A 27,455-nucleotide genomic window follows, 5' to 3' on the forward strand; every position below is an offset into this window, starting at 1 on the left:
CACTCAAAACATGCCATCCATAGCATTACTGAGATAGTAAGGCAGCACCAAGCACTACACAGCATTTGACAGTGAAAATATGCATGCTTTTTATTTCTGCTGTTTAGGAATGTATGATGCGCAGTCAGAAAGGGGTAGCACCGTGTGGGATAAAAGGTCCAGGTAAATGGCACTTCTTTCTGGTGTGGGCAAGGCCACTTCTTCATTTGGCAGCGTGCTTCTTATAGATCTCCAGGAACTCCTTCACGTCTTCAGGCGACCCCAAGATGATTGGCGCCCTCTGGTGGATCTCAGTGGGAACAATGTCCAGTACAGCTTCCTTGCCAGTGGTAGCCAATCCTCCAGCCTTCTCCATGACGTAGGCCATTGGGTTACATTCGTACAGCAGTCTCAACTGAAAAAAAGAGCCAAGAGCAGCGCCCTCACACCAGAAAATATTACATAGAAAAGGGATTCGTTCTATACCAAACTAATACAGAGCTAGTGGGAGTTTCCAAGGTAACATGTAACTCTCCCTTTCCTTCTATGAGGTTGTAATAGCCCCCACCCCCAAGGCTGCCTCTAAGACCAAATGGTTAACTTAACCATTTGGTTAAATTAAGCCATTCATCAAGCCAGAGCCAGAGCCAGCAATAGATGGCCTGATGCAAATGGGAGACAGACCACCTGGACTCAGGACTGAATGACATTTTGGCAGAACTGATGGTTCCCTTCTCTTTATAGCACGGAAACTGGACCTAATGAGTGACTCGGTGTGTGTTTTGGATGGAGCTTTGCCTATTCTAAAAGCATTAAACATCCATGGTAGTGTCTGGCTGCAGACATCTGGAAAGCAGACTGGCTCCTCCAAACAGTATGATATTGTTTGCAATGCTGTGCACGTTCCTTTTACAATTCTCCAAAGGCTTCAGGGTTGGGATTTAGTATGTTATACATCTTGGCATTTACTTTTGAATATTAACTTTTTTATTGTGTTCATTTTCATGCAGTCTGCCTATTGAGCAGACAGCTTTTTGCAGGTGTTTCCTGACTCTATTTCCATACAGGTGTCATGGCCAGAGTTGCAAAATTGAGGGGGAAAAAAGGAGGCACCTCAATATCTGTGTTCAGAAACAATTTTTTGAGGCATTAAAGAAAAGTGCTATGGAGCAGGCTAATCACACAGGCTGAGATGCCTGACGTGGCTGTGGCAAGGGCGCTGTTTTAAGCAAATAAGAATGCCTTCAGCAAACTGGACACCACCAGCTGTAAACAGAGATCTGAACATATCTGGAACATATACACTTCTAACTATCTTAAGGGGATTATTGTTCCCATTCCTTCTCTTGCATTAAAAAAAAAAAAAAAGACAGTCTGTCTATCGGGGAAAACAAAGGGACAACACTTGGGAAGGAAACACACTGTCACTGTGTAGAAGAAAAGCGGGGCATCCCTCAGCCAGTGTTAAGCAAGCACAGCTCACCCCGTGGCTTCGGGACTCTGCGGGCATTAGACCAGTGCAGTCAGTGGTAACAGCTTCCCTGAAAGCTCTAGGTTTCCCCAGAGAGTCTTTCTTTCCCTAGGAAGGTTTCATTTTCCAAGCAGCCAATGTCAGCTCATTAGTTATTTCTATTTTATGCCTCTTGAAAGCAATCAAAGGAAACCTTTACTTGGATACATATTCGATTTTTCTGCCTTGGCAATGAAGCTGAACTGTTTCATTTCACATTATGAATGGCATTCATTTTTCCCAGGCCAAACCACGCACCCACTGGAAGCACCCGTCCTCACCATAACACTATTACTTATCTTTAGCAATGGAAGGGCTCTCAAGAGACCATTTTGAGCTGATATCACCTGGCTTTAATGAGGACAACCTTTAATCTAGGAAAGAAGATGCCACACATATCCTCAGCATCCTACTGCGGAGCACAATGGCAATATAATAGCTACTGTCATCTTTCTTTCTTCCGAAGTCAAATTCCCTGGGCTGCAAAGGAACTCCAGTGCCTCTCGATCACCTTTCAGGGGATTTGTTTACCTTTCCACTGGGGCTCTTCTTGTTAGCTGGGTACAGAAAGATCCCTCCATAGACCAGGGTGCGGTGGACATCAGCCACCATGGAGCCCACGTACCTGGCGCCATAGGGCGCTGTGTTGTCCTGCAAGGTTAAGATTAACAATAATTAGGGTTGCCGCAAAGAAAATGAGTTCTGTGTCCTCTATGCTCATCTGATTCAACAGTCATTTAATGAACACCTATGAGGCGCATATTTGGGGCTGTGATAGGCAATGTGATGAATATCCTGTTCCCAAGGAGCAAAAACAAATAGCCCCATTCTTACACATCTCACAATAGGTCAAATTACCTGCAGAAGCCCCAACCGGGGATGGGTTGATTCTGGTTATGGGGTTGGGACGGCCATCACAAAATCATACGTTTTACCGGGACATTGCAGGCTGAGAAGGATTTTGCCAAGCTAAGGAGCTGGGCAAGGGGGGAAGGGAACCGCCCAAGCAAAGTATGGCAACACAGAGAAGGCAAATGCAAATGCTGTCCACCAGGGACCTGGGGAGGACCCTGGTGCAGTGCGTGTGTGCAGACTTCAGGGGTGGGAGGGGAATCCAGGGTAAGGTGGAAAGAGAGATAGTAAAGCTGGAAAGAGAGCCCTGAGCCAGCTCTGAGGCCCTGAATGCCAAACAGTATCTGGGCTTCCTCCTCAGTGGCATTTAAGTGGGAGTATGACAAAACTGGATATTCCTGCATAGAACCAGCTCTATAAACAGCCATTCCTTTTCTTTGTATTTGGTAATTTGTAACCTCTTCAGAAAGATGCCAAGATGGACACTCTTAATCTTGAGATGGTGGATAGAAATCCATCGGACACCACAAGGTGGCCACCTGGGTACGAGAACCACATTCTGTGCCATCTGAGATCAGGGACTACAGAAGTGAAATGTTTTACTGCCATGAACGAACTCATTCATCCGGCGACTTTATTATCCTAATTTTCTTCTGCCAAGAGAAAGTAGCAAAGGCTGACACGGACCCTCGGACTTTGACTTCTGAGGGCAGGGGTTCCAGTGCCCAGGACTAGGTGGGAATTTCATCATGGGGTCAGTGCACAGTGGAATCCAAGGCCCTGTGATCCCTGCCACCTTTAGCCTCCAGGCTAAATCATGAACCAACAGATCTGTGCATAACTCACGGGCCCTTGCCCAGAGCCCTCACTTACCGGGGGGAACTTCTTCCTCTGGACATACTCAGTGACAGCAGGGTCGAATTCCTTGGCATAGCCCTCATTGAGGCTGAAGATATTTCCTTTCTTTTTGATTTTCACGTCCCTGTCCACCAAAATGAACTCTCCAATGGCCTGGAAACAGGAAGGAGAGGGAGAGGTGATGAGCTGCCTCCTCCAGGGGCCTGTGTGAGGGCTGGGCTGGGCTGGGCTGGGCTGAGCTGGACTGAGCTGGGCTGCGGGTCCTGAGGCTGGGGGGCACAGGATGCTTCTCCTGGAGCTGGGACACTATGTCCCCAGCCTGCCACTTCAGTAATGGCGAACAGGACAAGGGAAGAGTCAGTGGGCGAAAAGGAAAGAAGAGAAGAGGCTGCCGCAGATGTTGTTAGGGGATCGAAATTTTTGGGTTTGCTTTCAAATAGTTTCAGTAAAACAAGAGAGAAACCATACAAAAACAGGGAGGGCAGAAATAGGTAAAACAGCAGCAAAACCTGAGGGAGATTGAGAATTGTGTGTCCACTCATATGTGGAATTTAAGAAACAAATGAGCAAAGGAAAAAAGAAGAGAGAGAGAAAGACAAACCAAGAACCAAACTCTTAACTACAAAGAACAAACTGATGGTTACCAGAGGGGAGGTCAGTGAGGAGATGGGGTCTGCAAAGTGTTTCTCAGAACTCAGTCCTGCCACCAAGTCCCAGTGCTGAGTTGATGCCTTTAGGGCTGAGGTACTTTAGAGGAGATGGCAATCTGGAAGGAAAGTGTCACCTAACTCCTACTGCTCTGGACTGAGGGTTGTTTGGGGCTCCTACATGTCCTGAGAAGAGGGCGCTTGAAGACCTGTCCTGTGGGGAGGGGGCTGTTCCATGGAGGTGAGAGGGAAGAAAGGAGGTATCAATACACCTGTCTCCAGCCGTTTACCTCCCCCCCAGCAGAGAGTGGTTCCTGCAGACAGGGAGTGTGTCTGACCTAGAAAGAGAGGAATAGAAGGAGGGAGGGAAGGCAGAATGGGAGGAGAACAGGAAGGATGAGGAAAAGGAGAAAAAGAGACTGGAATTAACAGTGGTCATTGGAAGGCTTCATTGTGAGTGATTCTTCTTTTTTCCTTTTATGCTTTTTTTTTCCCAAAAATTCTGACCACAGTTATGTAGAAACATTCTTTTATAATCAGAAAACTAAATAAATAAATAACTATATTTAGAAAAGAATTCTTGAGGGGCGCCTGAGTGACTCAGTCAGTGAGTGACTGGCTCTTGATCTCAACTCAGGTCAGGATCTCATGTTCATGGGATTGAGCCCCGAGTTGGGCTCTGCATGGAGAGCATAGAGCCTATTTAGGATTCTTTCCCCCTCTCTCTCTGCCCTTCCCCCTCCCTCCCTCCCTCCCTCTCTCTCTCTCTCTCTCTCTCTTTCTCTCAAAATAAATAAACATTTTTTTAAAAGCATTTTAAAAAAGAAAGAAAAAAGTCTTGAAAACAAATCCATCACACAACAGGTGCCGAGAGCTCATGAAGCCATGCTTCCAGATGCCCTGCCCTGGTACCTGGCCAGAGCATGCGAGACATGAAGGAGCAAAGTCTCTTGCAAGTGCAGACAAGAGACTAAAAAGCCTTCTGAAAGTTAAAGCCTGATGGAAACGCAGAGAGAGCTGTCTCAGTATTTTTAGCAGAAACCATCAGCCAAAATGAAAAGAAAGCGCTAAGGGGGTCCGAGGTTCGCCCCGCAGGCACCAGAGAGCAGTGGGTTAATGAGATGGTGTCCCCAGCAGGGGACCATTACAGCAGGCATGCACCATTCTTCCAGACACTGAGGGGCCATTAGGTCTCAGGATGGCAAAAGACTATCAAATACACAGAAACTTACTCCCAGAGACACCGGTCTACGATCTGGAAACAAGAAAAGATTTCATTTTTTCTACACGTCCACCAACTCAAAGGTAACAGAGAAGTCACCAGAAGAATGTCTGGGGGAAGCAGTACATCTCTGGCAAAACAGTAAATCTGCAAACATCAGTGATTCCAAGAAACTGTCCGCTGGGCTCCGGGTGAACTTTGCTCTGGTTCTGCCACTATTTTCCCCTGAGGTCACCTCATTTGGAGGCTTAATCTGGTATTGTTCCCTTAGCCTTGTTTATCTATTAAGCACCGGTTCTTCCAAGGAGGCAAAGTCCAGTTGTGCAAGATTGTAGGGGGCCAAGGCAGCCTACGTTCTCATTTATACCATCTGCCATGCACAGAGTCCAGGGCCTCACCAGGAAAAAACTGTCTCCCGCCAGGTGCCAGCCAGGCATCTATACCTTGGGTTCAGTGCGTCAACAAAAAGCACCAAATAGATGAAGTTTCGTTACTGTCATAGGAGGACTCGTCGAAAACTAAAAGGTATTTATAGGCCCAGTTCTTTTCCCTTTGGGGCACTGTATCGAATGCACAATGAATGTGCCAACCTACTGAATTCTACATTCAACAGTAGGTTTTAAGTGGGCCAGATATTTAGAGAGATTTCTTTCCCCAATTCATCTGCTTTGTTGAAACCGTCATCTACCTGAATAAAGAGATAATTCCAATTAACAGGCATGTGGAAGGAATTACCAACAAATTAAAACTGTTAATATTTTCACGGCACCCTGGACTCCTCTTTGTAAGGTAGCTTTTCTCTATAAGGTGGCAGGAGGAATTATCTTCATTGCCTTCTTTAAGTTCTCTTCCTTGAGTTTTTCAAAGCCTTATCAAAACTTCAAGGGTTCACAGAAGGTGTGCATGCATGAGCACAACATCAAATGAATTAGGTAGCTATTTTTGAAAAAATGTAAGCCACTGCATTTGGACACCCATTCACCTCTGCAAAACAAGCTAGTTAACGGAGATACTGAGTGGCAAACAGACCATCTACAGGCCCTATCTGGTCCATAAATGTGTTTTAGTTGGCTAGCACATACATTTTTTAAATCCAGTGTTTCTTGAAACATTGGAAGCCTTGGCAAGACTGGGCCCCTATTCCCAAATAGTAACAATTGCTAGACCTCTCCAGCTAGCTTTCCCCATTCCCCACCATTGCCCCAGTCTTCCTTCCCCAGCACACTGCATTCACTTACGTGGCCTGCCTGGACTTGGTGGACATTTGAATCCATTTGGTAATGTCTGTTCTAAAGAATTAATCTTGGAACAAAGTCCCCCGCTTATGCTCTGGACAAATATTATTTCTCACCTCAGTAGGCTTCTCACGATATACACAGTGCCCCTCCATCTCCCTCACTCTTTTCCCACTCCATCGTCTCTGCCCCACTGTGGGCCTCATTTCCCACCTCTACATACCCCCCCTTCACCCTCCCACACAAATAACAGACATTTGCAGTCACCAGCCAAGCACCTAACTTCACACAGTGTCTCTCACCGGGTCCAGCATGAAGCAGTTGACGCCATTCGCCATGGCCAGGACCAACATGGTGGCACTGCCATACAGGGCGTAGCCGGCAGCCACCAGTTTCCTGCCTGGCTGCAAAGCGTCCTTCTCAGAAGGCTCATCAGCTGAACTCTGGGATAAGAAAGAAAACACAACATGTTTTTGTTTTGTTTTATGTTTCCTTTTTCCAGTTCAATCATTAGCAAGATGCATTATCAAGGTACTCTCCTAATACAACAGGGCATCTTCCTAGAAGGGCCTTCCTCCACACATCAGTAATATCCTGATTACATTACCACAGCAGCCTTCCCCCATACTGCAGATTTCCTGCATCTGGATCCTTCTTTCCAGTCAGGGGCCTCCTCCAATTTTACTAATTTGATATTCCCTCATTTCTCCATTATCACTTTCGAAAAAGAGCATGCCTCCTTGCCAGCTCCCACTAATTTAATCTTATTACAGGCATCAATGTCTTTCACCTGCCTACTCCATCTTTATTTAAACATATTAAGGCTGGGCTGCAGGACTGTTAGTCTGGCGAGGAAATCAATTTTGTGGGCTTTGGCCAGTTGCTGCGCGTGCCTTAGTGGGCAGTGTGGCCTATTGCCTCACACACCCAAGCAATTCTCAGAAATACGGGAATTTAGAAGATCTCTCCAGAGTCATTCCAGGATAGGGCAGTTGCTTTCCATTTTGTTGACCACATCCCACAGTAAAAAAATACACTCACACCACAAACCAGTACCAACACACGTGCACATGCACACACAACTACACAAATTTAATAAAGCAATACTCACATTTAGAACATTACATGCACCCTAATCTTTTCATTTTTCATTAAAAACATAGCCCACCGGGTCATGTGACCGTAGTTTGATACTAAGGAAGGGGACGCCTTAAGGGGATCTTCTTTATTAACACCTGATTGGCTTCTTCGGTCCTCAAAACAGCCCCAAACAAATCTTTCAGCTCGAATACTCTCTACTTGGATTCAAACAGAATAAAAAATGAGCAATTTCTGCCAATTTCATTTATTCCTTCCCCAATCAGAGATTCCAGTAGCTGAAAATAAGTACACACATCTGTATCACAATGCCGGAGATGGAAGTCATCCCAGCAAAAACATCCCTGGTAATTTTTCCCTGTAACTTTTGACACTGTGGCCCAGAGGCCATCTGCATCAGAATCACTCAGTACGCCTATTAAAAATGTGTATTCTGGGGGTGCAGCCTAAGCTTACTAAGCCAGACTTTCTAAAGGGGAATCTGCATTTTACTGTGCACCATACATGACTCTTGCACTGTAGTTTATAAAAAAGGAAGAGTCCAAAAGCCATTTTTTCTCCTTTTTCCCCTCATTCCCACTCCTGTGTCTAATAAATGGTTTTCACTAAGGCGGTTTGTTGGTTTTTTGGCTGGATTGGGTCATGTTATTTGATTTAGTTTGGTTTGTGTTCATAGAGCAGTGCATTGCATCTAAACACAGACCAATCACGCTATCAAGATTTTGAGTTGTTTTCCCGAACTCCAAATTTTGCCAGTGTCCAACCTGAAAAAAAGAACCAGCTTTCTTCAAAGCCAGTGACATAGGGGAGGACTCAGTCCTCCAATTTTCCTCTATCACAACTACTTAACCCTGCCAATGCAGTGAGAAATCAGGTAACAGCAATATGTAAATGAATGAGTTGACTGGGAGCCACTAAAGTCTTGAAATAATCAGTTCCCCAGTAAGAAAATCCCTCAAAGATCCATCTCACCCGGAACCATCTGTGCCTGCCTGTGCCAACAGTGCAAGAGTAAACAGCATTTCCTGAAATGTCGCCACCTGAAAAACTTAACCTCTGACTTCCATAGAATAAGAAATGGTCACGTTGTCTATGATCCACACACTCAGAGAAAATAATGCCATGGAATCATGGATTAGGAGGAATTCTTTCCTAGCCTGATCTTTCTAATGCATGGGTTCCCTCCTTCAAACCCCAGCAGTGAAGGCCTTTGTTCCAAGGGATCCATCACATTCCCATGCAGATGCTCATGGACCCACCGATGAGCCCTAGGCAAAATTAGAGAAAGTCTCTAGACCCTACCTTTCACTACCTATCCCAGGCCCCCACCTGCTGCAGGTATGGGTTTGTTTTACTCCACACCACTTCATGAGGAAGACATCATGGAGTCTGGAGACTTAAGGCAGTGGAAGAGAATATCAGGCAAGAGTGGAGCTATGCTATCTTGTCACTTATCTGGTCTTCCCTCAGAGGGGCAGCCAAACACTCCTTGGAAGGGCTCACAAGCATTTGAGAGTCCCCCATAACTCAGCCAATATTGTTCATTTACTATTACACTAGACAACCTAGCCTACAAAAAATAGATAAAACAAAGCCCCTGCCCTCAAGGGGTTTATAATCACTAGTGAACATGGGTAAGTTTTTCCTGGTCAGCAACCACAATCCTTCTGATAACTGCACTCACTGTTAATCTCCTTAACATACTCCCAGGCCCTCAGCTCTCAGGGGGGGCACACGACCCTGGCCTGGCCAAAAAAATCATCGCATGCCTCAAGCCATAGTGATTGGTTGAGGGATGGCCAGGTGATCAAAGCCAAGCCAATCAGACCCAATGAGATGACATTCTTATTGCAATTGTTGGAAAAGAGGCTTCCATCTTCTGCTCGACTTAATTGAGAGGGATGGGTGTGAGCCTGGATTTGCTAGGCGCTGTTTTGCCACCAGAGAGGAGGAGCGCAGTAGAGATGGAGAGGACGCGTCTCCTGGTTGCATGGTCTGAGTCCTTGAATGCAACTGCACCTGAAGCAAATCTATCCACTGGGCTTTCTACTTATGAGAACCAATAATTTTCTTCTACTTTCCTTCCTTCCCTCACTCCCTCCCTTTTTTCATTCCGTTCTTTAGTTTGAGTTCTGATACTTTCCATTGAATGTTCACATACAAACCAAGTAATATTAATAGCTAACATTTATCAAACACTTTCTTTGTGCCAGATACTATTTTGGGGGCATTATTTTTAAGTTTCAGTACCTCCCCTTTACAGATAAGGAAACAAGAGGTACAGAGAGTTAGTTACTTTGCCCAAGGTCCTATAGAACTGGTAAGTGTCAGTGTTAGGAAGCTGCATTCCATATGGCTATTAATTAATAAGTCTCCCTGTGCTCAGTTAAAGGACTTGAATTGGATTCTGAACCTGCCCGAGCACTTGTGAAACTACATTTAGTTGTGGGGACTGGATATTTCCAAAACCATCTCATATGAAACACGTTTAGCTTAAAAACATTTTTTTTTAAAGGAAAGGAGGACAGGGCAGGGCAGGAAAGCCATTTCCAAACATGTAAAACAAAAACAACCTTATTTTCTGATGCTTTAAAAGGCCAAATGAGGGGCACCTGGGTGGCTCAGTTGGTTAAATGTCCGACTTCAGCTCAGGTCATGATCTTACAGTTGGTGAGTTCGAGCCCCCCATCAGGCTCTGGGCTGACAGCTCACATTGACAGCAGTAAATGTGTCACTTGAAGCATCAGACACATGGATATTTACCCCCCACCCCAAGCCCTCAAATGGTTTCAAAGAATCAATAAGATGTTTGAAAATTGAAATGACATAAAGGCAGGTGTCACACTCTTCTTTTCTTTTTTTTCTTTTCTTTTTTTTTCTTTTCTTTTTTTTTTTTTTTTTTTTTGGCTTTTAAGAGAGCCACTTCAGGTTTATTAAGAGCATGGAGACCTGTTGTTGAGTTTTAGCATTCATCATTCAAGCTGCTGTTGCAAGCTGCTTTGATATTGATATATATATATATATTTTTTTTTTTTTTTGGTTGATAGCTAGTTTTCTGGCTCTCAGTTTTCTAGGGATTTTTTCTTTCCTTAAAAGAGTCTTTATTTAGGGTTTTGAGATAGAGACTGTGGCTGGCAAACATCAACACTCCTTTAGTTTTGGTGAAGTCATTAACCAGGAAGGAGTCTACCATCATAGGAAGAATTTTGCTAGAAACCTCTCTTGCTCTACTGTGGATTCGATACTTGATAGGTAAAAATTACCTCCCTCCATGTCTATAATAGGAATGTATGTTTCATGGTATGACTTGGAAAATAACTGAGTTGTTGCCTTTGCCTTTTTGTTATGAGCATTAGAATCCTCTATTACCCAAACTGATTTTGATGTGGATCTGCCTCTCAGCCAAGACAGAAAACCAAAATCCACACCAATGATGAAAGAAAACCATCCCACGGTGGTCCTACTTTCCATGTGTTCAAAAGGAGATTATGTGCAACACCAGACAAATCACTCTGAGAAATAAGGTGCAAACTGTGGTCCTGCCTCTCAAGCTGTGGCCTCCCTCTATCTCCCGAACAGGAAAGCTGGGAGGAAACTCAGAGGTCAGCTGAATGAAGCTGCCTCATCCACTGAGATGAAGGAATGGGCTCAGGCTTTACAGAGGTTTTATTTCTAAAATAAACAAGGGGCGCCTGGGTGGCGCAGTCGGTTAAGCGTCCGACTTCAGCCAGGTCACGATCTCGCGGTCCGGGAGTTCGAGCCCCGCGTCGGGCTCTGGGCTGATGGCTCAGAGCCTGGAGCCTGTTTCCGATTCTGTGTCTCCCTCTCTCTCTGCCCCTCCCCCGTTCGTGCTCTGTCTCTCTCTGTCGCAAAAATAAATAAACGTTGAAAAAAAAATTAAAAAAAAAATAAAATAAACAAGAGGGGCAGAAGTCAAGATGACATACTTTAGATTTCATAATGTTTATGATGGGCAATGGGGACCCATTCTATTTTTTACCAGTCTGTGTACTTGACTTATTACACACACACACACACACACACACACACACCAAAAAAGAAGGAAAGAGAGGCTCTGGAGGTAGAGTTACCCACCCAGTTCACATAAGCGAGAGACCCAGGCCAGGAGTCTGGGGCCCCATGCTGTACCAGTGTGCAGCAAACCCTCCACAGAGGAACAGAGGGTAAACATTCTAGGCTTCACCATCACAATCGCCATCACAACTACTTTACCCTGCTGGTGCAGCTCAAAATCAGCCAAGGGCAATATGTGAGCAAACGAGTTGAACGTACGCCATTAAAACTTTATTTATGGACAATGAAAACTAAATTTTATATGAATGTCATGGGTCACAAAATGTTTAGATTTTTTTTTTCAGCCATTTAAAAATGCAAAAGGGGCTAGGGTGCCTGGGTGGCTCAGTCTGTTAAGGGTCTGGTTCTTGGTTTCAGCTCAGGTCATGATCTCACAGCTTTGTGGGTTCGAGCCCCACATGGGGCTCTGTGCTGGCAGTGCAGAGCCTGCTTGTGATTCTCTTTCCCTCTCTCGCTGCCCCTCCCCCACTCGTGCTATCTCTGTCTCTCTCAAAATAAATAAATAAACTTAAAAAAATTTTTTAAATAAAATAAAAATGCAAAGGGGCATTTTCTTCTCACAGGCCATACAAATCAGGCAATGAGCTGGATTTGGCCCCAGGGAGTCATGGTTTGAAGACTCCTGATTCAGGGTCTTTAAAGGACAATTTTGACATAACTATTACTTTATTGTTGTATATATAATTCTCAGTTCACATAGTATGATCACTGTGACAAATCTATATTGATCCTTATTTTTATTCTCATTTTCCCTCATAAAAGAAAGCAAGATATAGCTAAAAGAGAGAAATAGCTTTCTCTTCCCACCCACCCATGTTTTCCTATATTTTCTTTTAAACGACTTAATGGATCATCATCAAGACGTTAATGCTGGAAAAGTGGGAACTTGAGATACAAACCCATTTCAAGCCTCCCAGTTTCATGATATACATTCTGACAGCTTCACCCATAGAGAAATAGTACTGGGTGCTCAACCTTAACTTTTCTTTTTATCTCAACCAAGGGGCTTGACATATTACATGTTACCTTTTTGTAGATGCCAAAAATTGTTCCAATGGACACAAGGCAGTCAATATTGGAAGATCCATCGAGGGGATCAAAACAGACCACATATTTACCCTGAGCAGAGAAAAAGGAAATACAACTTTACTTTTAAAATTATAGCAAAACAACAAGAATACACTAAGGGGATAAAACAAGGGACTCTAGGGGAAAGTTCAAGAAATGTGAGTCATTTATCCTCTGTCATGGAAGGGATAAGATGGCATACAGAATGAAAACAACAACAAAGTATACATCCCAAAAGATCATTAGGCAAAGAAAACACAGAATAACAGGTCTAGATGAAAATGATGAAATACAGATAAATAAGTCAAAAATTCCTACACTGTTGATACAGATGGATCATGATTTTGGTTTGAGTTTCCTGGCAGCCAGAGGAAAAAAAGAAACAAGGTTAGTCACTTATTTTTCTTTATTCATAAGGGGGGAAAACGTAACAATTCCTTAGGTGAAGCAAAGACAGAATTAAGATCTGTAAAAAATCTCCTCGTGCAGATAAATAATGATACTTGAGGTTATAGCGCACAGAGCTCTCAGCAATATCCCTACTGTGATTCCCAAAGGGCATAACTCTCTGTGGTAGTTGGACTATCAAAATGTCACTCTTTGAACTGGATTTTCAGCGGTGTGCTGGAGCTGGTCCCTATGGGTGCCCAAGAGCTAATGGTGCACATCTCTTCCCAACTGTGCTTTCAGTGATGTCATGTTGGTAGCTTGAAATAAACTATGGGAGTATTGACACAGTTGAAATTGGCATGTGCTACACATCAGAGATTTTTTTTTTTTTTTTGAGAGAGAGGGGCGCCTGGGTGGCTCCGTCAGTTAAGCGTCCAACTTCGGCTCAGGTCATGATCTTGCGGTTTATGAGTTCAAGCCCTGCATCAGGCTCTGTGCTGACAGCTCAGAGCCTGGAGCCTGTTTCTGATTCTGTGTCTCCCTCTCTCTCTGCCCCTCCCCTGTTCACACTCTGTCTCTCAATAATAAATAAATGTTAAAAAAAAAATTTTTTTTTAAAAGAGAGAGAGAGAGGGAGGGAGAGAGTTTACCAGTACACCACTGGGGATTTTCCATCTCCAAATCCACCACTTTAAGATGTGGTTTTTAAATGTTCTGCATCAAATTAAGAGGTTTCTCTGATTCCCTGACCTATTGCTCTTAACAAATCACCCTGGCTGATGCAGAGGAAGCTGTCATCTGGAAAACAGAAACATGCCTATTATCAAGGCATGTTACAGTCAGGGAAGTTTGAGGTAACTGATAGAGGATATTAAACACAAAATTCAATCCACATGCCTAAAACTGCCAAGTACCTTGAGAAGCCCAGCAGAGAAAAACATGAACTTTGAATCTGACATGAAGTGGTATTTTAGGAATGATGTAAAACAAGTTAATCCGATATGGCTTCCCACCCCTCTTATAAAGGTCAAAACTGGGTAGCAGCCAACCTCTTTAAATTAATCCTCCAATTGCTTTTTTCTAATGCTACTCCTTCCTGTCACCAGTTCATCTCAAACAGGGAAAGGCAGAAAGCCCATATAAGTGCACATCACATCTCAAAATGTTTTTTTCAAATCATGATTGCTGTTCTTCAAAAACTGTCTATACTCTTTCATTCACTTCTTCAACAACAATTTATTGTTGAGCCCCTACAAGCTGCCAGGCAAGATGCTGGGATACATAAAAGAATATAACCCATCAATGCCTTCAAGAAGCAATCAAATCAATGGGATCCAAATAGATTATAATGCATAAATCAGCGATAGGAATTGAAAGCAGTTTTTTTTTTAAGTGTATTTATTTTGAGACAGAGTGCACAAGTGGGAGAAGGGCAGAGAGAGAGAGAGAATCCCAAGCAGGCCCCATGCTGTCAGCATGGAGCCCCACACGGGGCTTGATCCCACGAACTGTGAGATCATGACCTAAGCTGAAATCAAGAGTCAGACACTTAACTGACTGAGCCACCCAGGCAACCTGAGCAGTTTAAATTGGCAAGAAAGGTGAGTGTGAAGGTTGGCTGTTTGGTGGGTGGAGATGAAGCAGAAGAGGTAGTTAACAGAAGCCAGACTTTGAAGAGCCTTGAACATGACAACAAAAATTTAGGGTGGGGGATGAGTAGGAGTACATAAGAGTCTCTCCAATGTATGAGTTCAGTGGTGGGGTGGTATTGGGATGAACTATGGTGTAGACAGTAAATTTCAGATACAGAAGTGAGGTGCAGTCTGTGAATGACTGATGGTTTGAGAAGAAGATAGGATGATTCCTAGGAATCCACCTTGGCTGAACAAGTGGAGCCATTTATAAAGCTAGGAAGAAAATGGTTACATTGAACCCCTCAACAGTAGAAATGCAGACCCACCCTTTTTTCGGGCTCTACTATAATGGCATGCTTATCTTCTTCTGACACAAGAACACAGGTGGCAAAGGATGACTTTAACATGTTAATAACCAGGTCATTGGAGAGGACATCCAGCTTCTTCACTTGGTCACCTGTCACGTTGGTAGAGCCAGCAATTCCATAGCTAGAGGAAAGAAAAGCCACAAAAATATAAGCCATGACCACCAGAATATGCTAATGCACCTATAAACCCATTGGAAACGGGTATTAGTAGGATTTAGAAGACAGGAAGGAAGACACATGGTTTGGGAGGAAAAAAAAAAAAAAAAAAAACAAGAAGAACGGTCATGTCCCTGGATTATTCATCTGTCCAGTACCTATCAAGTTTCCCAGCACACGTTTGTGGTTACATCCATGTTTCTCAACCGTTTTTTAATGGCCCCTAAGAAGGCTTTCTGGCTTTTTTTCCTAATCACACTCCTCCATGAAATTTTAATTTGAATACTACAAATATAGTGTATATCTGTGCTTTATATATTAAAAAGACTGATCTTTCTCACTTCCCCCCAAAACCAATCTTTACCTCCCGGAAGCACAGGTTTAATGCCAAATGAATCTGCTGAGAGGCACAGCAGGCAAGGGAAACTTCTGGGGGGGGGGGAGGGGCAGGGAGCCTTAGATATGAGCAAAGACAAGGGATGCTATGATTTTAGAGCTGTAAAGCTCCTGAAAGAAAATATTGACTGGTCGCATCACCTCATTTTATAGAGAAGGAAGCTCACACCCAGACAGCAACAGGCTTGTGTGAACCAGAGAAGCAGAGCAGAAGTGAGAAGCTGCAGGAAGTGGAAAATCTGGAGTTTCTACTTTATTTTCAAGGTACCTGTAAGTCAGTAATTGCAGAATTCCAGAAGCGGAGTGGCTTGTGCAAAATGCAGCCTAGTTTGCTAGAATGAAGTAAGAGGCAGGTTGTTCTAGCCCTGTGTTGAGCAGGAACACTGAGAAGAGGGAAACGTTTTGGAGAAAATGCACAGTCCAAGAGAAGAGATTGCGTGTGGGGAGGGCAAGTAGGAGCGTTGAAGACACCGCCAAACAGCTGAGAGTGGGTGACAAGGGGCACAGTGGCAGCCCTCGCTGAGGCTGCCAGGAGCACTTGCCTGGGAACCGGTGGTCCCAGGAGCCCCTGCTTCAACTCCTGCAAATGCGTTTTCTCTAAACAGAACTCACATGTCTCTGGCTGGACGGACAAACCTGAGCCAACACTGGGAACCGTGCCACCCAAAACGCCTGGCCTGGCCTGACCTGGCCTGACCGTCTCCAGAAGGTAACTCCGGCTTCCCAGCAAGCCCACCATTAGTGCCGCCTCAATGTCATTCACCTGCCCACCTGGGGATGCCCACCAGCCCTCTGCCCACTGCCACCCTTCCCACCGTGTCGCTCCTCGTTCATGAGTCAAAGACTGAGGGATCTGTCAGACCCACAGCTGTAGCCCGTGGTCCAGGCGTTGGGTCCTCTCCCCACATAATCTTTCTCTCACCTCAACGGTGAGGCCGATGCTGCTGGAGAAAGAAGGCAGCCAGATTCTGGGTGGAACAACAGGGGCTTGGCAGGGACACCAACCCAAATACACCTCCCTCCCTAACCCCACTGGCCCTCACTGCTGCTCCTTCTAAAGTCACTATGAATTCAGGCAGGCAAACAGGCTGTGGAAAGGAACCTGAGCTCTCTAACAGAGACCCAGCTCACACCTCACCTCTGCAAGTCGCTTTCCTCTCTGTGCCTCCTTTGGTGCATGAGCCCACTGAGGGCAGTGATACCTTGTGCGGTGCTAGAGGATTCCATGAGATGAGGCACGCAAAGGGCTTAGCACAGCCTTTGGCATGTAGTAGTAAGAAAAAATGTTAATTATCTTGGTTGCTCTCTCAAGGGAGCCCTCATTAGGGATCTTCACCTGCTGAGGGAGGGGAAGCAGGGGTTTCGGAGAGCCCCTAGGCTTCATCCCCCATCATGTTAGCATGGTTGGTTTATCCTTCACTCCTGTGAGGAGGACGACAGGGGTATGTTTTCCTCCATTGTGTCCCGGCTTCCAGCACATAGTAGGCCCTCAATAAACACTTGCTGCATGAATGAATGGCATACACCCAGGAGAGCAGAAACCTGAGCCTGAAGGAATGAGTATAGGAGCAATGGACTTTCAAGGTCATTCCACGCCTTAGAATGCCGGGGAAAGCCACTGGCACTGGCACGGTCTCCAGAGGGGCAGGCCTATGGGGACAGCTCCACAGAGGCCTGGAAGCCTGGGGCAGAGGGACGAGGCACCTAAGGTAGGCATGGGAAAGGCCTATTTCACACTTCGGCCTATGTCCCACCTGCTCAGGTATCTCGTCCAGCAGTATGGGGGAAGAAGAGTCAGACTCCAAGGCTTCCTAGAGGTTCGTGTGAGTGTCCATTCATTTCACAATATTTATCATGCCCCTAGGAGATGTTCTGAGTGCTGGGGGTACAGTGTGGAGCAAGACAGATGAGACCACTGCCCTCATAGAGCTTATATTCAAGTGAGTGAGACAAACAAGAAACAGTAAGTGCTCTGGAATGGTCAAGACCACCAGCCTGGTTCCTCACTGCTGCCTCGAGTGTTAAGCTCCTGTTCTGGGTCACAGCGGGTGACACCACCTCTCTGTAATGGGTGTCAGGTAGGCCATATAACACTCTGGGGACACGTGCTACACCTGGCACTGAAATGGCCATGTTCCCTGCCAAACCAGTGCAGGTAAGTGGCCACCTCTCTGGCTCCAACTCCCTGCAAGGTTGGGTGGTTACCTTTCCCTTTCTCCTCTTTACGCCATTGAGGGTCCCTCCTCTGTTCTAACGAGAAGGACCCTTTCCCAACTATCCTCCAGTTGCTTGTGAAACATGAAAACAAAATATATGGAGATATAATGTTCTAGGCCCCTCAAACTCAAAATTCAGGTACTTCACAACTTTCTTAGGTCATCTTGTGGCAGGGTTTCCCCTGGTGACGCCTGGTGTTTAAGAAAGTCTTTTATAAAGGCATAGGAAAGTGATTCTGAGGTAGAATCAGGGTTCAGGAGAATGAGTTCCCAGACTGCCGCGTTGATAGTAATTACAACCAAGTTCATATCCTATCACTGGGTGTTCTTTGCGTTTTGTCTTAGCACACAAAGTTACCCTGACTCGTGTTTGTCCCCTGCATTATTCTGCTCAGGGATGATAAGCCAGGCAGGACAAATGCTCAGTCGGGCTTCTCCCCAACACACCACAGGAGGGGCCCTCAGAAGAGCTGCAAGATGTCCCTGAGGGAACACATTTCCACAGCCCAATGAAAAGCCAGAAGCATGCAGGGCTCCTGCAACTCTGACAGAGGAGAAACGTCCTCAGAAATACCCTCAAGGAACTAATAAGCTGAACAACACATGGAGCTTATTTTCTCCCAAGTTTTCAGAAACACTCTTGAAACAAGAAATGTCTGCCTTCTGATCAGTCATCATTCCTCAAAGGCCCCAAAGGATAGATGACAAAGAGCCTTCACTGTGTATTCCGATGGCCACAAGGAGAGAGCAGCGTCACCAGCCTTTGGGATGGACAGCAGGTGTGGGCCTTGGCTTCTAGTGAGGCGGCCTATGCCTCTGCCCGGCCACTTTAACTAGGGCTTGGAAAGTGAATCAACTGTGTTCCCCAAACCAGAATTCTAGACAGATTCCAGAAGAGCCCAGCAGAGGCCAGAAGCCTAGCCTGGTGTGGAAGCAACTTCCGTGCCAGCTGTTGTGAACAGGAGGGCACGGAACCAACTACCCTTTCACACACCACCAGGCTCTTTCTTACATCAGTTCCCAATATGCAGTTCCCTGGGGCCAGAATCAGGCAGCAAATGAGGCTGCAAGGTTGTGGGGAAACCATAATACAACTCTGTCAAAAAAACCCTTCCAGAGTCCAACTATGCCTTACGATCAGTGGAGAAAGAGAATCAAGCCAAAAGGTGAAAAAATGGGTTGCCCTAAGCAAGCTGTAAACCTCTAGGCTGAGCTCCACCCTCCACCCCACACAGAGGACTCAGTTGGGCACTGATCATGCAGAGATGGGGTCATCAGTTGTGACCGAGCTAGTCATTTGATCTGCCAACGAAGCTTTTCCTAAATGCAAGTTATCACAGAGGGAAAGGGAACACATCATGGGCTTTAACTCCACGTGATGAGGGAGCATAAGTCAAGCTGAGGGGCAAGCACCAAGTAGCATTACCCCTGCCTTCCCCAGGCAGGATATGTGTGACATTCCTCAGACAATCTTGGCTGCCCAACAACAAAGGAAAGGACAGAAAACAGATGGCTGGACTGGTCAGAGTCTCCATCAGTTTACAAATCTCTTAGTCAATTACAAGAAAAAGGCAATTTTATCAATAGCCTAAATCTCCAGAAACCTATAGACTCCCTTTCCTGGAACCCCAACACCACCCTCTCCTCCATAGTGATGTGGGGGAACAAAGGAAGGAAGAAAATGGCAGATAAAATTGAATCTCCGTATAACCTACAGCCCATTGACAGATACTTGAGGCAGGCAGAGTAAAAGTTTCTCCAGGAACTCCCTACTGGTCTCAATGTTAACACTTTGCTAGAGGGAAGAACAACCTTGGCCTGACAATAGCTAGGCCTCCAGTAATCTGTGAGTCTTTAGCATATGAAAATCTCTTTGGAAACTTCCCTTTTGACATAACCTCCCCCAGCCCCAAAGTATATAAAAAGCCACTCTTCACAGCCTTAGTGCAGCTTTCGGCCCACAGGTCCTGTCCTCATGCTTTAATAAAATCACCTTTTTTTGCACCAAAGATGTCTTCAAGAATTCTTTCTTAACCGTCAGCTCCGAACCCCACCGTCACCCCAAAACCTCATCACACAGGCTAGGACTCTAGATTACTGGAGTTCAGGTCCTGGCTCTGTCACAGGCTAAGCAAGCCAAGGAAAGTCACTTAAAATCTCTAACCTTTGGTTCATCTGTAAAAATGAAAATTAAGTACATCTACTTGGTAATATATGGGGGAAGCGAGGGTCAATGAATTGATATAGGCTTAGAATAGAGCCTGGCATATATAGGTGAGTGAGCAAGAATTGGTATCATTCCATTCTCATCCCTAATTTTCCTTGGAAATAATACACCCACGCTAAGAACCAAGGTGGGTCCTGGCAAGAACACTGCACCAGAGACACCTGGGTCCAAATTCTGTCTCTCCTTCTGAGTATTTATCAAGGTGGATGGATTGTTTCTGCTTCTACATTTTGTAAGGACGAGGGTTAATCCACCAATGCACCTGGTTCACAGCAGCCAAACGGCAGCCATGATGTTCACAAGCAAGCCCCACAGGCGTCCACTGAGTAAATGTTAGTTGATGATGGGGGAGGGGCAACCATGACCTCTAAACCAGTTTTGCCTGCAACTTTTGAGAAGTCAGCCAGTGCAGAACTGTGTCACAGGTAACTGGCAACAAAAGAAAGTGCTCAAAAGTTTGCATTTGAAGAGTCTTAATGGGGATAGTATTGCATTTGAAATACCTTCAAATGCACTCCATTTTTATTCAAATTGTTGGCCTTGCAGTCTAAGTAATTCAAGGGTGGGAAGCATCCTGTCAGGGTTTGAATCCTTGTGAATCGTTCCTTTTTAAAGGCCTAGACACATAAGAGTTCTCTTTTTGGAGGTTGGGGAACAAAAATCAACTTGAAAAGTATCTGCTTTCACTTGCGCTGTAAACCTCCCTGAAAAATTTGAAAAAGCTACATTGCTTTAATTCATATAATAGGGAACTCCTTAAAAGGATAGGCTAAATTTGGCCAGTATTTTAAAAGCCTTAGACATTTGGATTAAACATTAGCATTGTGTTTCAAATTTGCACATGACTTCTAGAATGGATGTGCCATTTCGCAGCCATAAAGTTTGTGATTTATGATGATCAGGGGAAAGCCGCCTTTAGCAACATTTCTGTAGCACAGCCCGAGAGACCAGGATTGGAGCCAACACCCCTCTCAGGGAAGAACTCTCCAGAGCATTTCTTCCTGACGTCAACAGGACAGCAGACAGCAAGCAAAAGAACCAAATGAAAGAGCTCATTTTCAGAACACCCACCTGAAGAGAAAGGAAGACAGATTACTATTTACTCTTTATCACTGCAGTGGAACGTAATAAGACCTGTTATTGATTGATTCTGAGGTAAATGACCAACTGTTCACCCACACAGGGATATCCAAGGGTCACATCGGAAGTTTGTTGAAAGGGCGCCTGAGTGGCTCAGTCGGTTAACTGACTTCGGCTCAGGTCATGATCTCGGGGTCTGTGAGTTCAAGTCCCACATCAAGCTCTGTGCTGACAGCTTGGAGCCTGGAGCCTGCTTGGGATTCTGTGTCTCCTTCTTTCTCTCTCTGCCCCTCCCCCTGCCTCAAAAATAAACATTAAAAAAAAGAAAAAAAAAACTTTGACACAAATGCTTGGAGCAAAAAAAAGAAAAAGAAAAAGAAATTCGTTGAAGAAGAGATGCCAACCAGAACAGCGTTCAAAAGTCGCAAACCCCAACCTTCGCTTGTGTTCCTGCCAGTCAAAAGCAGACAAATAGGATTCCCTGTGACTGGCTGTGCTTCTCGTATGGAAAGGAAGTTACAGTTCACTCTCTGGTAATAAGGAGAAGATAATTTAAGAAATATAAAATAAATCTGATAAAGTTTGAAAAATTCAATATCATAAACTCTGCAAATTTGAAAATAAACATGTTAACTGATCTGTAATTCCAAAATTAAAACTGAAGTTCCTTATTATTTTTTTCCATCAAACAACCAAGAGAACCCCATATATAAAAGCAACTTTTATGGGGCACCTGGGTAGCTCAGTTGGTTGAGCGTCCAACTTTGGCTCAGGTCATGATCTCAGGGTTTGTGGGTTCGAGGCCCGCATCAGGCTCTGTGCTGCCAGCTCAGAGCCTGGAGCCTGCTTTGGGTTCTGTGTCTCCCTCTCTCTGCCCCTCCCCCACTCGTGCTCTGTATCTCTTTCTCTCAAAAATAAAAACATAAAAAAAAAATTTTTTTTTTAAGTGCTATTGGGGCACCTGGGTGGCTCACTCGGTTAAGTGTACGACTTTGGCTCAGGTCATGATCTCACAGTTTGTGGGTTCAAGCCCCACATCGGGCTCTGTGCTGACAGCTCAGAGCCTGGAGCCTGCTTTGAAGTCTGTGTCCCTCTCTCTCTGTTCCTCTCCTGCTTGTGCTCTTTCTCTCTCTCAAAAATAAACATTAAAAAAAAATTTTTTTAAAGCAACTTTTCTGGATACCACATGAGCAGTATAGGAGGTTTCCTGTAATCGACCTGATGGTGCAACGTTGCTCTAATATATAACGTTCCATCCTGAAATACATGCCTGGGAATGTATGAGTGCACATGGGTAACTACTATGGATTGAAAGGCAAAATAGAAAGACATACCAGTTTATAACAAAAATAATAATAATCTTCAGTCTAACAAAGTAATGACGATATTGGTACCTGTTTAATGAACTCAATTCATCCTTACACAACGTTCTGAGGTTGAAGAAAAACAGTGGTCTCCATCTTATAAGTGGGAAAACTGAGGCTCTGAGATATTCCATCAATTGCCCAAATCCTCACAGAAATTGAATAGCACAGCAGGACTCCAAGCCCAACTCCACTGCTCCCCAAAACATGCTCTGAAGTCCTGCATGTTCTGTTAAATCCAGTCCTGATTTTCTTCCCCTCTTCCTCTCTGCCTCAGGGCAAAGGTGCCAAAATCCAGTGGCCAAACCGTGAGGCAGGATTTCTTGCCCTAATCCCACACAGCCCATCCAACAGCAGGCTGAACAACACCTCCAACTGGATAGCGCTCCAACATAACAAGTTTAACGTTTCCAAAATGTTGGAATCACCTTCTCATCCATCCCCAGCCTCTAAAACCAGCTTCTGCTTTGGAATTCTGTTTTGGGGTTTTGTTTTGCTTTGTTTTTGAATGGCATGGCCCTACTCTCAATTGCTAGAACCTTCTCTTTGAGAACCTCACTGCCCTTTCTCACCCAATCCACACTCAAGACTTCCCTGGGGTCTCTCTCCACTCCCCTCCAATGCTCCAGCTCAGCTCAGTGCTTTCCTCACTCCCCACCCTCAATGGCTTTTCCCAATATTTCAGCTGCCTTCCAAGTCTAGACTTCCAGCCATATCTTCCCCAGATTAATTGCTAATCATGCCACTGACCCACTCAACAACTTGTACTCACTCTCTCCCCTTTGCATACACCCGCAAAATATATTCACCCCTGCCATTGGATGCTCCCAACACACTCAAATTTAACATCCACAAATGCCCCACCACATGTGCTCCTTGCTTTAGTCAAACTAAATGAGCACATTCTCCAGAAATATCTTCCCACCACCCCTTACCTTCCCTCACACAACTGCTCACCTCAAAATGCTCTCTAGCCATCAGGACTTGGGATCATCTTTCCCTGCTCACTGCCAATGCCCATCTCAGTGCCCCACAATCCTTTGCATCCATCCACATTGTATTTTTGGCATCTCTATGAAACCATCTTTCAGGAACTCTATTGTGTTTTGTAACTAATTCTATACTTGTCTTACAGCATAAACTCTCTGTTGTTCTCATCCCTCAATCTCTCCTAGAATTCTGCACATTGTGGGTGTTCAATAACGTTCTGTTGAATTAAACAGAACCAGCGAATTCTTCAGGCAATGATTTGGAAACACGTACAAAGGGAAATCAACTTCATATGCCTTAAGCAACAGCCTAAACCACTGGAGAACCACTTTCTCCCAAAGGAGTGAAAACAAAGACAAGAGCAATCACTTCAGTTTGAACCATAAATTCATCAGATCCACTTACAGGCTGACTGTTCTCCTTGGGAGAACAGAAGGTGGGTTGCCCCTTGTATGAATGTCATTACCTTCCCTCCAGAGAATGGATGGAGGGGAGGCAGAAGCACAGAGATAAGCCTTCAAGAACAGGTTTTCTAGAAGCACAATGGCTTCTTGAGGTACAATTCTTAATTTGCATCAAAAATAAAATTAATGGGTAAGGTTTAGAGTCAGATGAGCTTTAACTGACTTGGGGAAAATAAAGTCAGAGACACGTGGTATAAAGACTCCCAGCCTGGGCAACAGGTCTATGCACCTCACCCTCAGCCCTCAGCCCTCAGCCCTCCCCTTCCCCCCCCCACCCCCCCCCCCAGGGCCCTCATCTGTACAAAGAGGGGCTAGACTAGGTGACTTCTGAGTCTTTCAAAACTCTGTGATTCTATGAATGTCTTATCAACTACAATGAAGCTGGCTACAACAGCAACTATCAGTTGAGAGACAGACAAAGAGAGAGAGAGAGAGAGCAAGAGAGATATCGCACTCCAGGCTCTACTTTTAAACTGATGTGTCCCTGGTGAGACATGACTGAGCTCTATAAACTGGCTTCTGTGAGGTTCCTGCAAATTTGCAATCATGTTGTTCCTCTGGGTACATGCCCTCCTAAGGGCAAGTCTTCAGCAGTAACAAGTTATTTGCAGGCACGGCCTTTTCATCAAAGCCTATAATGAATGTAATTTGGAGGCCTGGCTTGAGATCTTGTCTTACTGCTGCCTGCCCAACTGACCATGTCATACTGAGATAACCAAGTTCTTATTTTCCCACAGGGGTTCAGAAGTGTCCAAGTTCCTGGTCCTCCCCTGTCAACTACCCACACAACCAGGCATCAACCCCTATTCCATAAGTACAACACTACTTGAAACAAAGACCTGTGTAATGCCCTACCACAGAGGAAGGGTTAAATAGCCCATGATACACTAAATAGCTCATGAAACACTACACAACAGGTAAAAAGAAGGAGGTGGATTTATATGTCCTGACATTGAAGGCTTTTCATTATATGTGTTAAATGACGGGAGCAAACTACAGAAGAATATATTAAGTGTGATGCCATTTTGTTTGCTATATTACATATAAGCTATATACATATGTAAATACATATCCATCTATAAAATTGTATGAGTATAAAGAAGTATCTGGGAAGATAACCAGTAAATTATTAATAGTTGATACCCCAAGAAATGGATATGAGATGGGTTTCACTTTTTCCCTTGTGTTCTTTTGAGTGATTTGAAGTTTTGTCAAGGAGTACAACTTATTAGGTAGCTTATAGTAATAACAGCAATATATTTTTTTCAAGTATGTTTCATGCCTGACGCAGAGCCCAATGTGGGGCATGAACTCATAACCGTGAGATCAAGACCGGAACTGAGATCAAGAGTTGAACGCTCAATGGACTGAGCCACCCAGGCGCCCCACAACAGCAATATTTTTTTAATCTGGTATTTACAACTATCTGGTCTAAAATACACACTCTAGGGGCGCCTGGGTGGTTCAGTCGGTTAAGCGTCCGACTTTGTCTCAGGTTATGATCTAGCGGTTTGTGAGTTCAAGCCCCACCTCGGGCTCTGTGCTGACAGCTCAGAGCCTGGAGCCTGCTTCCGATTCTGTGTCCCTGCCCATACTCTGTGTCTGTCTCTCAATGATAAACGAACGTGAAAAAAATTTTTTTTAAATATACACTCTTATCTAGCACCCTTTTGTCCAGGTCCCTCTAAGGCTGAGGCTATTTTAAAGGTGAGAAAGATACACATCAGAGCACATCTTGGGTTTCTGAGTCTTTTGAGGATTTTGAAAGGTACTGACATGTTTTTTAAATAATACAAGAAATGCCAAGCACCCTTTTTCACAAAGCTCCCTGGTCCTCAAAGGCAAGAAAGGTGGTGAGGGCACCTATACTTGTAAATTAAATCTGAACGAAGATGTTAACTGAGTATTTCCTAAAACAAAGGCTCTTTAGAAACATATTAAGAGTGGCTGTAGGTGAAATAGTAATGGAACCACCACCTTCCTAACATACTTGTTCCAATCCCAGCAAGGCCCATCTCTGCTTATCATCTGAATAAACGTGATCGACACCCCCCCTTTTTTTTAAGAATTAGCTCCGCCAACCCACTGTATGGGACCAAAGCCAGACAGCTCACTAGAAAAGGAATCCAGGTCGTCCACATTATATTTTTTCAGATCAGCTATGAGCATCATACACATTTTTACAGTATTCCTAAGTGTAGGAAACATTAGGAAGCAGTGTGGGCAGTCTGAAAACCCAGGGACATCTCAGCTAAGGCAAGGACCAATCTAAATATAAAGTACCTGTGCACACCAGAGTAAACCGAAGGGTATCTGTATTACTTACAAAAGCCTCATAAAAAGGTGCCCTTTGAATCCCATGTCCCATGATTCCTCTGCTACACACACAACATGATGTGCAGATTCTCAGCATCTGCACCACCTACCGCAGAGCTTCTTGGAAATGCAGACTCTCAGACACCCCAGACCTATAGCAGCCCTTTGCTCACAATCATTGCTACTCTTGGGAGCTCTGGGCATGCAGGCTTCCTCCCAGCCTACCTTGGGTTTCCTTTCTTCCTAACAGGACTTGTTTAGGGTCAGGGAGGTACTACTAAATCAGAAACCTGAGCTTGGGACCCCAATTCCAGAGGAAGTGAAGGAGGTCAAAGAAGACAAAGGGAAAGGAGGCACCCGCGCCAGCACTCTCCTGTAGGAGGCCCGGTTGGGTATGGTGGGCAGGCCAGGTGCTCAGCCTGGCTAGCCCGTTTCACCAGGGAGAGGTGAAGAGTGGGTGCAAAGGCAGGTTGCTCAGCCCAGAGGAGAGGGCTGCAGAATGGAGACGGCTGTGGACTGTGAGCCAGGTCCCCCCCACCTTGGGGCACCCCCAAGCTCAAGGGAGGGGAGCCAGGGCATAAGTGCAGTTGGACAGGCTTTGGGAGAAAGAGGCTACCAGGAAAAGGGAAAGAGAGAGACAGACTCCCATCTGTCAGACAGACAGACAGGCTGGCATTAGGAGGAAGGGGACCACACATCCCCAGCGGAACAGACAGGACGCTGCTGCCCGATGGCCAGAGGCCTGACTCACAGGTGCGCAATGCCCGCTTTGCGCACGGCGGTGGAGATGGCTTTGACCGCAGTACAGAGCGAGTTGAGCAGCTGGGTCATCTCGCCTGTGCCGTGGGCCTTCCTGCCCTCTTCCATGACGAAGCGGGTCAGGGTGACGATATCCGTGTCGAAGGCCGCCCGGTCCGTCATGCTGAGGCCGGGCTGCGGCGGGCTGGGCAGCAGGTGCAGGCAGCAGGTGCGTACGGCTGGGCGCCGTGAGAGGACTGAGCAACCGCGCAGCGTGTCGGCACCACTCGGAGCTTAACTGGCCAAGGCCAGGTTCAGGCGGTGTGTCCTAGGGGAGCCTATAGACACAGATTGCCGCCTCCCGCCCCCGGGAACACCTCCGCGCCCGGGCCTCCGCCCTGCTCAGATTGTGGCTCCGCCCACGCCGACAGGCGGCTGACGTCCGGGATCCCGGCCGCAGGCTCTGCCTCCAGGCGCCACCACCTGTCCTTCCTCCGCGGTCGCCTCACCACGCTTGCGCGCCGCCTGCCCAAGGCCTCCGACATTGCGGAG

General features: G+C 45.4%; 1 protein-coding gene across 1 annotated transcript; it reads right to left on the reverse strand.

Moving 5' to 3' along the window:
* On the reverse strand, positions 1–27,210 carry FBP1 (fructose-bisphosphatase 1). Its single transcript, XM_047097821.1, has 7 exons — positions 26,917–27,210; positions 14,915–15,077; positions 12,523–12,615; positions 6,606–6,746; positions 3,215–3,352; positions 2,021–2,140; positions 1–394 (listed from the first exon to the last, which is right to left on the reverse strand). Exons 1-7 carry the CDS (start codon positions 27,084–27,086, stop codon positions 203–205), a joined length of 1,017 nt encoding a protein of 338 aa, XP_046953777.1. The 5' UTR covers positions 27,087–27,210; the 3' UTR covers positions 1–202.
* Positions 27,211–27,455: the final 245 nt, after the last annotated feature.

This window comes from Lynx rufus, unplaced genomic scaffold (genome assembly GCF_022079265.1).
Source record: "Lynx rufus isolate CCGP_SWC_20201006 ecotype Redwood Valley unplaced genomic scaffold, mLynRuf1.p SCAF_10, whole genome shotgun sequence".
Lineage (NCBI taxonomy): Eukaryota > Metazoa > Chordata > Mammalia > Carnivora > Felidae > Lynx > Lynx rufus.